This window comes from Cucumis sativus, chromosome 3 (genome assembly GCF_000004075.3).
Source record: "Cucumis sativus cultivar 9930 chromosome 3, Cucumber_9930_V3, whole genome shotgun sequence".
NCBI lineage: Eukaryota > Viridiplantae > Streptophyta > Magnoliopsida > Cucurbitales > Cucurbitaceae > Cucumis > Cucumis sativus.
This window is the reverse complement of record NC_026657.2, coordinates 106,759-121,096: the sequence shown is the minus strand read 5'-3', so window position 1 is coordinate 121,096 and position 14,338 is coordinate 106,759. Positions and strand designations below refer to the sequence as shown.

Sequence of the window (14,338 nt, the reverse complement as noted above, 5' to 3'; positions counted from 1 at the left end):
TAATTGAGTTAGTAATTGAGGGGTTAATACGTTGAAATTGGTAAATTTGTGTTTAGGGTGTAGAGTTTAAATATTAAATTTAATAATAGTTGTGAAAAATAGATTGAGAAAGTAAGATAAATTTACTTGGCAAATGCTAAAGTAGAGATAGAGAGTAAGATTGAGTTTTCTTGGTAGGTGTGAAAGGTATAAAAAATGGAAAGATGAAGTTACTCTTTTAAGTGTGCAAGTTCTAATAAGAGTTGTTTGTGGACTAAAGTGGGATGCGTTTGTAATGTCATATATTCCAAGATTCATGTGTTTGATTAAGCATTTTGGACCCCATTTGTAATATCAAACTTATTTCATTCCGACAATCCTCGATTCAACTCTTTATTTCATCATTTTTGTTTTGCCATTGATAAATCACTCATCCTAACATCTTTTAGATTCTCAATAATCTTGATTACACTTCATCCTCCGAAAGAATAAAGTTTGTTCGAATGAGCCCAAATGAAAGTTAATCCAAGATTTAAATTTGCTTGAAAATGACATTTTGTTTATGTCAGTCACGTGTGAAAGTATCATCTTGTCCTCAAACCGTGGTGAAGGCCTCGAGTTGACACTTCTCTTTCTAGTTCCTCATTGAACATTTCTTCCTTTATATTTTATATTTTTAGTTTTTAGCTCCTTTTTCTAGTTCCTTGGCAAATATTATTTTCTTTGATAATTTTGTGATTCAGTTTCTCTTACTAGATTTTTGTTATAACTTATTATTTTAGTTTTCTGTTTCCAGTTTCTTATCAAACGCAACAATAATTTTTTCTCTTTGATTTTTACTTTGTTCATATGATTCCTTTCACTTCGATCTCCCGCTTCTCGCTCCTTCGTTTTGTTCTATAGTAGAAACACAAAAAATGGGGAAAAACTGCCTAACAAATAAAAATTTGAAAAACAAATAAGAAGAAAAGCGCCAGAGAAGAAGGAAGACAACATACAAAATAGAAGAAGTGGAAAATGAAAAAATATGTATTTTTTTTTATCAAACTAAAATACCTTACAACCTCAAACACATACTAACTTGAACTTAAATAATATATAACTTCAAACAATAAAAAATCTTATAACCCTACTATAATAATTTTGAGCTTTGATAACCAACTCCGTAACTTGCCCCAAACGTCGCATGGTATTTTCATCATGATATGTATGGTAATTTTATAAGAGTGAATTTGATTCATCCGGTTTCTTAATCTTTTTTCTTTGTCAAATGACCTAACTTTGGGTTTAGGGTTAAAATCTTTTGGATATTAGACTTCATATACGCTTCTCTTTTATCTTTTCTCTATGCCACACTATACAATTGTTTGGATAATTAGGATATCACTGTTTTTATTCAAAACATCATCTCCTTTTTCCTTCTTAATTAATGTTTTAATTTCAACCAAACTTTAGTATGTGTTTTTCCTCGTCCTTGTTTTGCTAATGGTTACAATATTTTGACATGTCACAAAAAGATGGTTCTCAAGCAATAATTTTGAATATTAATTCCTCGATCGTTTTACAATAATTAATATCCATCGAGTAATCTTCTAAAGTTAAGATGATAGTTATTTTCAATAGTCAAATAATGAACATGTGGTTGATAAATTGATCGATATATGTGGTTTAAAATTTGTTTATGAATAGAGAATTCATTTTTCTCTCTAGGTTGGTTGGTGTTATATTGGTCCTTGTTCATATGTGTGTATGTGTATGTCCATGAGAAGAAAATTCATTTGTGTCTCTATATATTAATTATTTTGTATAATACAAATACAAATTAAAATCCATCAATATATAGACTCCAATAAATCAATGAGCAATTAATATGGATTACATACTTGTCTTTGTTGTCCCTTTTGAGTTCAAGTTAAGTTGTTTAACTAATTAATGAACCTCATTTGAAATGACTTTCTTAAGCTGACTTCTTAGGTGTTGGTTGGGGCTTCACCTATCAATAGTATATCATTATTCAAAAACGGGTTTTAAAGATTGAAAGCATAACGATCCACGTGAAATTCCAATCTAACTTTCTTATTTTATTTGACATACTCTCCTTAACACTATCCTAACCAATCTATTCCAAAATTTTAATAATATATCACTGATAGATTTGGGCAAATGAATCACCAGTAGAAGTACAAGTTGGGTCCTCTTCAACCTCGTAGTAACTGAGAGAAAAAATTGAGAACTTGAGAAGCCCAAATTTGAAGAGGAAGATTAGAAATTAAATCATAAATTATCTACCCAATATACATATATATATATATTCACCGTCCATCATTACAACTCCATAATAATTCATTAGTGAACTTTTTTACTTTGCAAGGTAGTATATTCCATTATTAAACAAAATCGTTGTTGTGTTGAGTACACATGTAAATCACATAACATGTTGTTCAATCACATGTCAATTTTTTTTTTTAACTTTTTAGATATTTAAAATTAAATGCACGAAAGTATTATTGTAGCGATAAAGCATATACCACACCCTTAGCTACATCAAAATATTTAAATTGGGGGTATGTTAATGTGTAGGTAAAAAAAAAATGATTGAAAATGATTAAAAATTTTAAAATAAAGTTTGGACCAAAAGAGCCGTGATTACAATTTAGCATTGAAATCAAGAAATGTTTATAAAAAAAAAGATTGAAAGAAGAGCAGGTGAAGAAAGTGCTGCGTTGGTTCCTTGTTTTCAATGATGGAACGCAACGCATTAGTCAAAAGATAGAAATGAAGTAGGTGGCGTAATCACGGATCTTTCTCACAATTTCCATTTCCAATTTTTCTTTTTCACCTACTCAAACTCAACTAATTAAATTTGTTCTTCGTTAAATACTCAACCACAATTTTCTACCCCCACCATATTATTTTAAATTAATATCATCTCACTTCGTAAATATACAAGAGATTAAATCGTTATAGGAGTTTAGATATATATTTAATTATTAATTTTAAAATACTATACTCATTGCAAGTGATGCAAATAAAATTAAAATTCAATGGCAGATAATTAAAAGTAGAAGAGCGTAGAACAACAATCTGGGCCTGGGGACGAGCAAACGAGAGATTTTTAATTGGGATAATGATAAGTGAAAACATGGATGCATAAATAATTTGATAATTAAATTGGGTATTTCAAATTTAGTTGAAATGTTTATAGTTTAGAAGCTGAAATAAAATAAATGATGTATTATGATGATAATTGATAGATAGTATTAGGAGTAAGGTGAAGAAGTATGTTCAATTGATTGTGTAGGAAAGGATTAAACCATCGCCAGTAATAATATAATATACCATATGGGATGCGATAAAGAAAAGAAGAAAAAAAGCTAGAAAATTAGAAGGTATGTGTAGGTATAGTGGAAGGAGGCGTTGAGAAGGAGGAGGTGGTCTTGATGAAATCCAAGCAATCGGCAATGGCTTCGGCGTAGAAGGAGTTGGAGCGGCGGAAGGACCTGAGCTTCGCAGCTTGCGCAGCTGAATTAGAAGAACCTTTTGATGATGTTCCGCTCTTCTTAATCTCAACAATGGAGCGCCGCCACCGATTTAAGATACGCAACAGCCACCCGAATTTGGACCGCAGCTTTGACACCGACAGTCTTCTGGAGGTGAGCCGGAAGCCTCTGCAGGACCGCCTCTGCCGCCGCGTAATCCTCTCATATGTGATAGGGTCCATATTGAAAAATCGATCCGGAATATAATCTTCTTTTTTGGTGGCTTCCGCCGGTTGTCTGTCTCGTCTGAAAAGAAATGCTTTGAAAAGTTTAACCCAACTTCACGCAGGATATCGTTATTTATATGTGCAAATGGAATATATATATATTTATATGTGGAGAATATATTTTATTTTGGTGATCTGCTCTCATTGACACTCTTCTAAATTTATTTGTTTATTTTGGTACAGCGGGTAGACATTTTAATTTATTTTATTGTTTTTAAAAATGTTTCTTAATAAATTATAAAAATAATAAATTTATAAAATATTTACATTAAAAAATAATAGTTAAATAATTTTATATATTTTTTATATTGGTAAATAGTTGGTCATTTTTATTTTAATTTATAAAAACTCACTGATTTAAATTAGAGTTTAATTTTGAATAGGGTCATTGCGAGTGGTGGGTTCGATAGATGGGCTCGGTTTAATGAAAACTTTTCGGCCAGCATATTATGGCAATGGTGATGCCTAATTAATGGGACAGTGGAGTGCAAAAGGAGCTGGCGCGCGGGTGGCATGGCAGTAGTTAAGTGTAAAAAAATAAAATAGTATAGAAATGGAGGCGCTGCCATTGCTAGGGCTTGCTACATCTCTCATCATTCAACGACGAAGAAAATAACAATGTCGTCGAAGCATTTTCCGGATTTGGATTCTTCAGCGTCGCCCAATCCGATTCCCACGGATGTTACTCCGGCTCCTTTCGATCATCTACCCTCCACCACCACCTCCTCCACCCTCTCTGAATCTGACGAAAATCCCTGCACATCATCTTCACCTTCTTCCACTCCACCTCCGATTCACTTACCTCTCTCTTGGCCTCCCGATGCCACCCTTTCCCTCCAGTGGATACACCATCTAATCGCCGCCTTCGACTGGTCTTCCAAAAATTTACCTCCATCCCACTTTCCTTCCGTCCTTCCCGTCTCTGTTTTCGACACTCTAATCCTCACCGCTTCTAAAATCCTCCACAAAGAACCCAATTGCCTCAAAATCCTCCAAGATTCACCCCCCAGCAGCGACTCCACTGTAGTCGTCGTCGGAGACATCCACGGTCAATTTCATGATCTCCTCTTTCTTCTGCAGGATGCTGGTTTTCCTTCTGAAAACCGTTTCTTTGTCTTCAATGGGGACTACGTCGACAGAGGGGCTTGGGGTCTTGAAACTTTTTTGCTCTTATTGGCTTGGAAGGTATTTTTGAACATCAGTTTTACTTTTAATCATTCATGTAACCATGTTCCCTGCATCGTCGGGATTTTTATGTTATGCGTACAGTAGCATGTGGCCTGCTGTTTAATCTTCTCTATCTAGTCTCTGTCCAATCTCTATTATCTCAGCCTAGAAGTAGTTGCCCTTCTGTAAAAGAAAAACATTGCATCACATTTATCCTTGCTACTTTCTAGTCTTTCTTTGCCTTGAACAGGTGGTTTTCCTTTGATTAAATTCTGCTCCATAATGTCTAAAGGTGTTTATGCCACATCGTGTATTTCTTCTTCGTGGAAACCACGAATCCAAGTACTGCACATCCGTTTATGGTTTTGAGAAGGAGGTGCTAGCCAAGTATGGAGACAGAGGTAAGCACGTCTATCGGAAGTGTTTGGGGTGTTTCGAAGGGCTGCCTTTAGCCTCCATTATTGCTGGATGTGTATATACGGCTCATGGAGGACTTTTCCGCAGTATATCAGTTCCTTCGTCTAAAAGATCGAAAGGAAAAAAAAATCGTAGGATAATCTTAAATCCGGAAGCCAACGGGTTATCTCTTGGTTCTTTGGAGGAGCTATCCAAAGCCAGAAGATCTGTTCTTGATCCCCCATGGGAAGGCTTGAATTTAATTCCGGGCGATGTGTTGTGGTCTGATCCTTCTATGAATCCTGGTCTCTCCCCAAATAGAGAGAGGGGCATTGGTCTCTTGTGGGGTCCTGATTGCACTGAAGAATTCTTGAAAAAATTCGATCTGAAGGTAACTATAACAAACACTTCCTTAGTTTATTTTAGATGTTAAAACGCGTGTGTGTGTTTGAATCAGGACATCTATATTGTTTCTTTAAAAGATATATTTTAATACAACCCTCCCCTGGTTTGGGGCTTGAGTTTTTTCCTCCTTTTTGGTTATTTCTTGTCATCTATAAAAGCGTTTCTTGTCAGAGATACATTTTTAATGCAATTCTTAGCTAATGAATTAAGTTTTACCGGTGGCAGTCAGTGGGTCCAAAACTTGTTTGAAATATTAAATAGAAGTATATAGTCACTCGACTATTTAAGTTTTGTTGCTTGGACTGCGCCCAGGTTTATGTTAGCCATCTTTATTTGCATAAAAGCATGAGTGTTGTCTGATCCAAGCTGATTATATGTGACATCAACAACTAAGCCATCTGTATTAATACGGATTATGAGCTACTTTGTGGGCCTTCAGAGACCGAGAAACATCAAAATTTTTAGAGGGCGTGAGTTCTTATTTTGATGTTTGGACCCTTAATAGATTCTTTGTTTTTCATCCTTGTTTCTAGACGATTTTATAACGATTCTCTTGTTCTTATTTACATCAATCTTTCCCAGTTGCATTGGGAAGAAACACATTAATTTCTTCCTCTATTCCTCCTCCCTCTAGCAAAAGACACTCTGAGATGGACCAAGATTCACGCTTCATCTTCTTTATTGGAACCTTTAGGCTATGTTAAGACTTCATGGCAAATACTTCAAGTAAAAGATTTCACCTTTTCTGGTTGCCTTTCCGTATTACATTCACTATTTTCCTTTTGGGGTTCAAAATTAATCTTGTGTTTGTTAATCCAAAGACGAAGTATCTCATGAGAATGTGGATGAGCTTGTTAGATGGAATACCGAACACCAACTAACTTCTACCTTCTCTTCCATGGAGATTGGAATTAATCCAACTCATTATTGTTAAGGTTGATTCTTTTAATAATATTCCATCTGGCATTCCATCCCTCCTATATTTCAATCATTAGAACCTCCTTGACTTGTGATATCCTAAACAATATGGGAGATGCTACCTTCCGGAAGAGGAGATTGATTAGTGGCAGTGGACCCTTGATACGAAGGCTTCTCCATGATAGTGTAGGGAGGCATTTGAAGAGCTTTTCCTTCATCTGCCCTTCTGTGATGAAGGGTTTGCTTTGTGGCAGTTAGGTGAACCAATAGTGGGCTCAATAGTTTTTTTGATGATGTTTGGTTTCTTGTTAGATTCTATGCTTATCTTTGGCTCTTTGTTTCTAGGCTCTTTTGTAATTATTCGCTTGGACTTATTTCTCTTGCTTAGAGCCCCTTCTTGTATAGGCCCGATAGTTTTTTTAATGTCTGTGTATTCTTTTGTTTTTTCTTAACAAAAAAGTTTTTTTCTTCTCCATTTCTATATATCTTTTAGGATAAGTATGTTTTGCTTTCTTCTCCTTTTAACTGTTCTTATAGATATAGAAGCTTAACGTATAGATCAAGCCTCATGATATGGTTCTTCTAGCCTTCTAGGGTTTTTTGGTTGCTTGCTGGTTTCCTTCTCCATCGTTCCAAGAGTATTGCAATCCCCTCTCCATTTCCATTCTTTTTTTTTCTTCTGTATTTTGTCTTCTTAATCTCTTCTGCAGCTGACTTTACTCTATCCTTCATAGATTCCCCTTTCATGTTCCATCTCTTTGACATGGTGAATTTGGTGCTTTAATTCTAAAGTCGACAGAAATAGAGAAAACAAGGACTGATACAGGTCATGTTGTACACGGTACACCCGAACTCACTAACTAACAAGTAAAAACTTGTCCAACTTCCTAACTTTCCATCTGTCAACTAACGTAGCATATACTGTTGGACGCTCCAACATTACTCTAGACGTATTTTATAACATAAAGCAAATTGTCTGAACAATCAGTTTGTAACCTTTTCCTTTCGGTTGTCTAGCTAATTATCAGATCCCATGAAGGTCCTGATGCTAGAGAAAAGAGACCCGGTCTTGCAGGAATGGATCAGGGTTACACGATAGATCATGTTGTAGATTCAGGGAAGCTGATTACTTTGTTTAGTGCTCCAGACTATCCACAATTTCAGGTATTGACCGGATCTTTATCTCTTTGTAGAGTGGATGACATAGATTGTTTTTAATTTTTGTATTTCTTTTGAGTTCTTCCCTTTTGTCTATTTAAACTCAGCTTGAAGGGATAAGTTTTCTATCCATCAACTTGGCAATAAAAAAATCAGTGTCAGTGATATAATATGGTGTAATATCAAAGACTATTTTTTGAATGAATGAATATCTTGCCTCTCAATACGAGAGGTGTTTATTTATTGAGGAAAAGTAATACAAGTTGGTTACTTTGTAACTAACTAAGTAGTTTTAATAAACTATAACAGTAAGCTAAAACAGTAAACTAGTAATATTAAAAATTGGGCTGATGTTGAACCCTTCAGACAACTCAATCTTGTAGGCATTTGGCTCATATTTAGCAATTATTCTACATGGGCCAATCTGTCTATCTTTCAGCCTTCCCTAAGTTCCAGTTGGGAACCTTTTTGATAAATGAGTAAACTTTATATTACCTTTTATTTCACTTGAAATGAGAACTAGTTTTCTTATTGTTTTTCCCTTGTAGGCCACTGAGGAAAGATACAAAAACAAAGGTGCATATATTGTTCTAGAACCTCCGAATTTTGATGTTCCAATCATTCATAGTTTTGAAGCCATTACTCCACGACCGAAGGTAGCAAGTTATTGCCTTGTTTGGAAAATTATTCTCAAGTTGGTGGATATTTCCTACTTTGATATAGAACTATATGATGATTATTTTCTTTTTTGTATTATATTTTATTGTACTAGTTGTATTATATTTGCCAATTTTTTTTGCTTCTTTGTAGATGTGTTGTTCTTCTATTTAAGAAAACCCTTTTCTCTTTGTGAGGTATACTAAAAATTACATTCTTTGGCATGGTATCAGAGAAGGTTTTTGAAACCCTAAAAAACCCTAAAACTCTTATAGCCCTTTGCCAGCGCTAGCCATGTGTTCTGCCCCCTCAAGGTTTGTCGTTGCCAGTAGTTCTACTTTGACTGATCGCCTTGCCGACCACAACTTGTCGGACGTCTCTAGTACCTGCATTTTCTTGCGATTTTTGTTTGTAAGTTGGTTTTTTTTTTGTTTGCCGTTGTTTGTTGTGGTCCTTGCCGGTTACCCCTTTCTGAGTCGTCCGCTGCCAATGACAAGATTGGTTTGTGTTTTCAGATCTGTTCTCTCCGTTTTTTTTACCTTTGTTGCTTCAACCATGTCAAATACTAAGTTACCTATGGCTAAAGTCGATAATTGTATCCATTCCAATAGCCCCACTATCCAAATCACCACAATGCGACTTAATGGAGTCAACTTTCTTCGTTGGTCACAAGGTGTTAGACTTTATATTCGTGAACAAGGGAAACTTGGCTTCATTATCAGAGAGAAAACTGCCTCAAAACCAAACAACCCATTGTTTGCTGCATTGGATGTTGAAAACTCCCATGGTTATGACTTGGCTTGTAAACTCCATGGTTGAAGACATCAACTGTAATTACATGTGCTACTCTACGACCAAGGAATCGTGGGACAGTGTGACACAAATGTACTCTTATTTAGGCAATCAATCACAAGTTTTTGAGTTGAATCTCAAACTAGGAAGATATAAGCCAAAAAAGTAACTCAGTGACACAATACTTTCACTCCTTCGAAAAGATTTGGCGAGACCTAGATCTCTTTGATTCATACGAGTAGAAATCGAGTTGAAATGTCAAATTAGGAGATATACACCAAAGTAGTGTCTGTTCTCCTTAAGTTAAAGAAACTATAATGCTTTGGTGTCTGAAGGCTGATGAACAACCAAACCTTTCTTGTATTTGGTGTATATGTCTAGATTTGTAAGCCTTCTGACGCCATAGCATTATAGTTTCTTTAAAATAAGGAGAACAGACACTCCTTTGGTGGAGATGCCAATCATTCAAGGTTTGGTTGTTCTCCCATAAGAAGGCTTACAAATGTTTTGACCCTCCGACCAGAAAGTACTTTGAGAGTATGCATGTGTCTTTTTTGGAGAATCAACCCTTTTTTTTGGCCAAAATTCTCTTTAGGGGGGAGACCTAATCTTGAAAGATAATTTTTGGAACACTTCACTTATCCCAAACATCATTGATTATGAAATTATGAGTTCTAATTCTTTGATGCCAAGTGTGGAGAGTTCTTCTTGTAGGCAGAGAAACAGTACCGACTGACTTGACAAGTAAAAAAACTACGGGTTTACACTAGAAGAAACTTAACTCAAAAGAATTGAGAACAGATGGTTGATCTATCACAAAATCAATCTAATACCTCGATAAATGATTCTAAAGATCCAGGTAAAATACATTCTCCTTCTTCTAATTCTCTCAGTTTTTCTCATAATCCCTTATCTGATGTCTCTGATCTTGATATTTCCAGTTGCCCATAGGAAAGGTACTTTTAATTTTGTCAAATATCCCATTGCAAATTGTCTTTCTTATCTTAGATTGTCTGACAGTCACAAAGCCTTCACATCCAAAATAACCAACCTGTTTGTTCCAAGGAATATACAGGAGGCCTTAAGTAATTTGAATTGGAAATTAGCAGTGATGGAAGAGATGAATGCTCTGAAACAACATTGCACATGGGACATAGTTGAACTAAAAAAAAAAAGAAAACAATTGAATGCAAGTGGGTGTTCACGGTGAAATGTAAAGTTGGTGGTGTTGAAAGGTACAAGGCCAAATTGGTTGCTAAGGTGTTTACTTAGACCTAGGGAGTTGATTATCAAAAAACATTTGCTCTAGTTGCTAAAATCAATTCTATCAAAATTTTGTTGTCTGTTGCAGTTAACTTTGATTGACCCCTTTATTAAATGGATGTTAAAAATATCTTTCTCAATTGGGAACTTGAAGAAGAGGTATGTATGGATGTTCCACCCGGGTTTGAGGTAGATCTCGAAATTAACAAATTGTGCAAGTTAAAGAGATCATTCTACACTCTCGAACAATCTCTTAGAGCATGGTTTGAACCCTTTGAAAAAGCAGGCACAAGCTATGGATTCTATTAAATCACCAATTCACCCAAAAGCTTAAGCTGGTGGTTGAAGGAAAATTTAATTATATATCACTCATAGATTCAATTAAAGTCAAGTCAATCATATGATGTTTTATAAACATACAGAAAATGATAAGGCTGTAGAGTATACTGATGATATCATTCTACCGTCAATGATGAGACAAGACTGGCGAAGAAAAAGTTAGTCGATGATTTTCAGATCAAAGACCTAGGAACTTTAAGGTACTTCTTAGGCATGGAGTTCGTCAGGTCCAAAAGTGGCATTCTTGTCCACCAAAGGAAGTATATTCTTAATATGCTAGAAGAGAAGATTTCTTTGGTTTCAAGGTGGCAGAAACTGCGATTGAGCAGAATCTGAAATTGGAAGTTGCAATAAAAAATGAGATAAAAGAAAGAGAAAAGTACCAGAGACTTGTGAAGAGACTCGTATATCTTTCCACACACATTCTGACATCGCTTTTGCAGTCAGTATGGTAAGTTAGTTCATGCATGGTCCTAAGTTAACTGACTTTGATGCAGTTTATAGAACCCTAAGATGTTTGATAGGTACTTCAGAAAAAGGAATGGCCATCTCAAAGGTGAAGTTCACATTGATGCTGATTGGGCAGGTAGCACGATGGATAGAAGATCCACTTTTGGTTACTGCTCCTTTGGTGGAGGATGTTACTTGGCGAAGTAAAAAACAGAGTGTTTGCAAGAAGTAGTAGAGAAGCAGAATTTAGAGCTTTACCTCATGGTGTTTGTGAGGCTATATGGATAAGAAGACTGTTGGAAGAATTGAAGTTCACTCAGACAATGTGCATGCACATTTACTGTGATAATAAGGCAGCAATTTCCATTGTCCACAATACAGTCCTTCACGACAAGACAAAACATATTGAAGTTGATTCTGAAAGAGTAACGGCTGTGTTAGAAGCTAAGCTAAAATAGCTGAAAGAGCTACCTTATTTCAAAACTCTTTCATAGATGGACTTCTCATAGAGTGGGTAAAAACTCCATTTCCAGTTTATGTAGAATGAAATTATGGATTTTCTCCTCTAAATGAATATGATGGAAGCAACGGTTTGTTCTAGAGGGAAGTTCATGCCAGCCTATTAGCAGTGGCTTAGTATAATGGTTAGAGAGTCCGTTTGAAGAAACAGAAATCTTTCTATTAATCAACTTTGGCAAATGGAAACTAAAAATCATCAGGTCCTGATTCCTTCAAATGTGAATTTTTTAGAAAGGATGGGGACACCAAGAAAGAACAAAATTAGAGTGTTCCAAGAGTTTTTCAAACATGGCATTATCAATGAAAGGACCTAGACCATTAGTGTTGGTGCACTGTCCCTATGCTATAGAGTATACAGTCCATGAGTCTCAAAGCCACCTCTTTATCCTCTGCCTTATTCTAACAGATTTTAGAGCGCCATGATCTCTATTTTCAATTGGGTCGTGGTTCTTTCTATCGATATATCTAATTTATCTTATTCTAGAGGATTATCCATTCAATGGAGGAGACTCTTATGACATTTGTAGCCTGGAGTAGAGTTGTTTAGTCGTGGTGCACACAGCACAGGGAGTTAAATTAGTCATGGAATTGATGTTTTTTAGAACCCCTTGGGTTAAATCTGTAAATAAGCAGGACCTTATGGTTGCACCTCATGAGAGCCTTTTTGTGGTTCGTTTAGATCGAATGCAGTAGACATTTTTTTCTTTAATAAAAAAGGGAAACAAAGCTTTCCATTGAAATAATGAACTGAGACTAATGCGCAAATTTACGAAAGAATATACGGAACATAAAGCTATAAAAGACTTGTCAGTGTAAGAATGGTAAATCAAAACCAGACCAAGATATCAAATAAAAGAAGAGAAAATAAAAGATTCACATGAAATGAGACTTCTATGATTGATTGAATTTTGAAGAAATAAAAAACCAGCTTCTTGAGGCTTAACTATCAACCAATCCATGACCCTCTTCAAAACATCAAAATCAAAATCTAAAGATTACCAAAATCTTTCACTAAGCTCAACAGGCTATAAAATCCAACCAAGTTGCCAATAGATTCATGGAACTTGGAGCAAAATTTCCCCAAAATTATCTCAAAACGAGCCCGATAAGCAATTGAATGCCCGAAGAAATAGCTGTATCTTCAATGACAAATTTAATTTCCTCTTATGGCTTAAAACACCTTTCACGTTAAAGCCCTACGAAGGTGGAAGATCCTTTTGTAGTTATACGAAATTGCCATTACACAAATTTACTTAAACATAGCCTTAAATTATCCTTTCCCTTTTTTGTTATTTCATATATCCAACAATTGTTTATTTTCATGATGAAATAAATGGTTGCCTTTCCAATTTCCAATTATACTATAAATGGAAGACTTAGAGATGAATTTTGGGTTTTAAGGGTAACTAGACAAGGAGATCTCCCTCCTTTCAACTAAATATTAGTCATCACTTTTCTCCACAAAGCAGATAATTCATGAAAAAGCCTCCAATCCCATTTTCCTTTTAGTACCATTTAGCTTCTTTTTCAAGCCTCGGATAGCAAGCCAGCCAGCTTCAAGCGATTGAGAAGCAAATTGTGAACAAGCCAAATGGCTTAATTTGCCATCTGCATTACCATCTATAAAGAATTTGCTCAGAGCTTTTGGGTGGAAATAGCCTTTTAACCTAGCGCTTCTTGCTAAAAGGTGAGATGGATATGAATGTTATGTATAATATAAAAAGTTTGGAATGAATGAAGAGTTTGAGCTTCAATATTAACTTGAATGAAATGCCTTCTGAGTCCCAAGTTCTCTAAAGATCTCTAGAAAACTGTATTTGGAGTCCAACTAGAGATATCTGGACAAGTACTGTTTGTAATTTGACGTTCCAATGATGCACTCAACAAAGAAAGAGTGAAAACGAGTCTTTTATGCACCCCGATTGTTTTAGCTCCAGGCACCGGGTCAAGTAGAGAAGAGCGATGAAAGAAAAGAGAGGAATGGCTAATCCACGATCGTATCTGCACTGCATAAAAAATGAAGACGTAAACCATCTTGTCCTTTTGCTTGATGGCCAATCAGATCTTTCTTTAACGCAACACCCTCTTGGTTTCCCTTTAAAGAGGCTCAGAATGCCTCAGTTGTTGGTAAAGGTGATTAATCACATTCCACCTCTCAATTGTAGCCCTTTTTCTTATCTTGTATGATGATAGAATAGATGTATCGTACTGTTATGCTTATCGAGGTCTTGTAAATGGAGCTAACCGTTATTACTTCACATGCAGGTCAAAGCATATTATGATTTTGAGGATGTAATTGATTCCGACGAAGAATTAGACTTGGCCTCAATGGCAACTGAACAATGAATGTGTAAACTTCTAATTTTTTTAAATGGATATTGATTGTTACATCACGTTGCAAGAGTATCCTTTTCTGGTTGATTTCTTTTAAGTGTTATAAAATATTTACATTTCTATTTTAAATTTATATGAACTACATACCTTAGTTTGTTTGAAAATGAAAATATCATCACGTTCATGCTTAATATT

The 14,338-nt window shown here is 35.4% G+C and overlaps 1 protein-coding gene across 2 annotated transcripts; it reads left to right on the top strand.

Moving 5' to 3' along the window:
- The first annotated feature begins 4,179 nt into the window (after nt 1-4,179).
- Nucleotides 4,180-14,287, top strand: LOC116402510 (serine/threonine-protein phosphatase 7-like). 2 transcript variants are annotated; one of them, XM_031881889.1, is made up of 5 exons: nt 4,180-4,930; nt 5,205-5,699; nt 7,649-7,795; nt 8,338-8,445; nt 14,075-14,287. In XM_031881889.1, the coding sequence occupies exons 1-5, from the start codon at nt 4,364-4,366 to the stop codon at nt 14,153-14,155; spliced, it is 1,398 nt and encodes a 465-aa protein (XP_031737749.1). In that variant the 5' UTR covers nt 4,180-4,363; the 3' UTR covers nt 14,156-14,287. The 2 variants fall into 2 exon arrangements, with proteins under 2 accessions (XP_031737749.1, XP_031737750.1); XM_031881890.1 differs by lacking the exons at nt 7,649-7,795; nt 8,338-8,445; nt 14,075-14,287 and adding an exon at nt 7,366-7,487.
- Nucleotides 14,288-14,338: the final 51 nt, after the last annotated feature.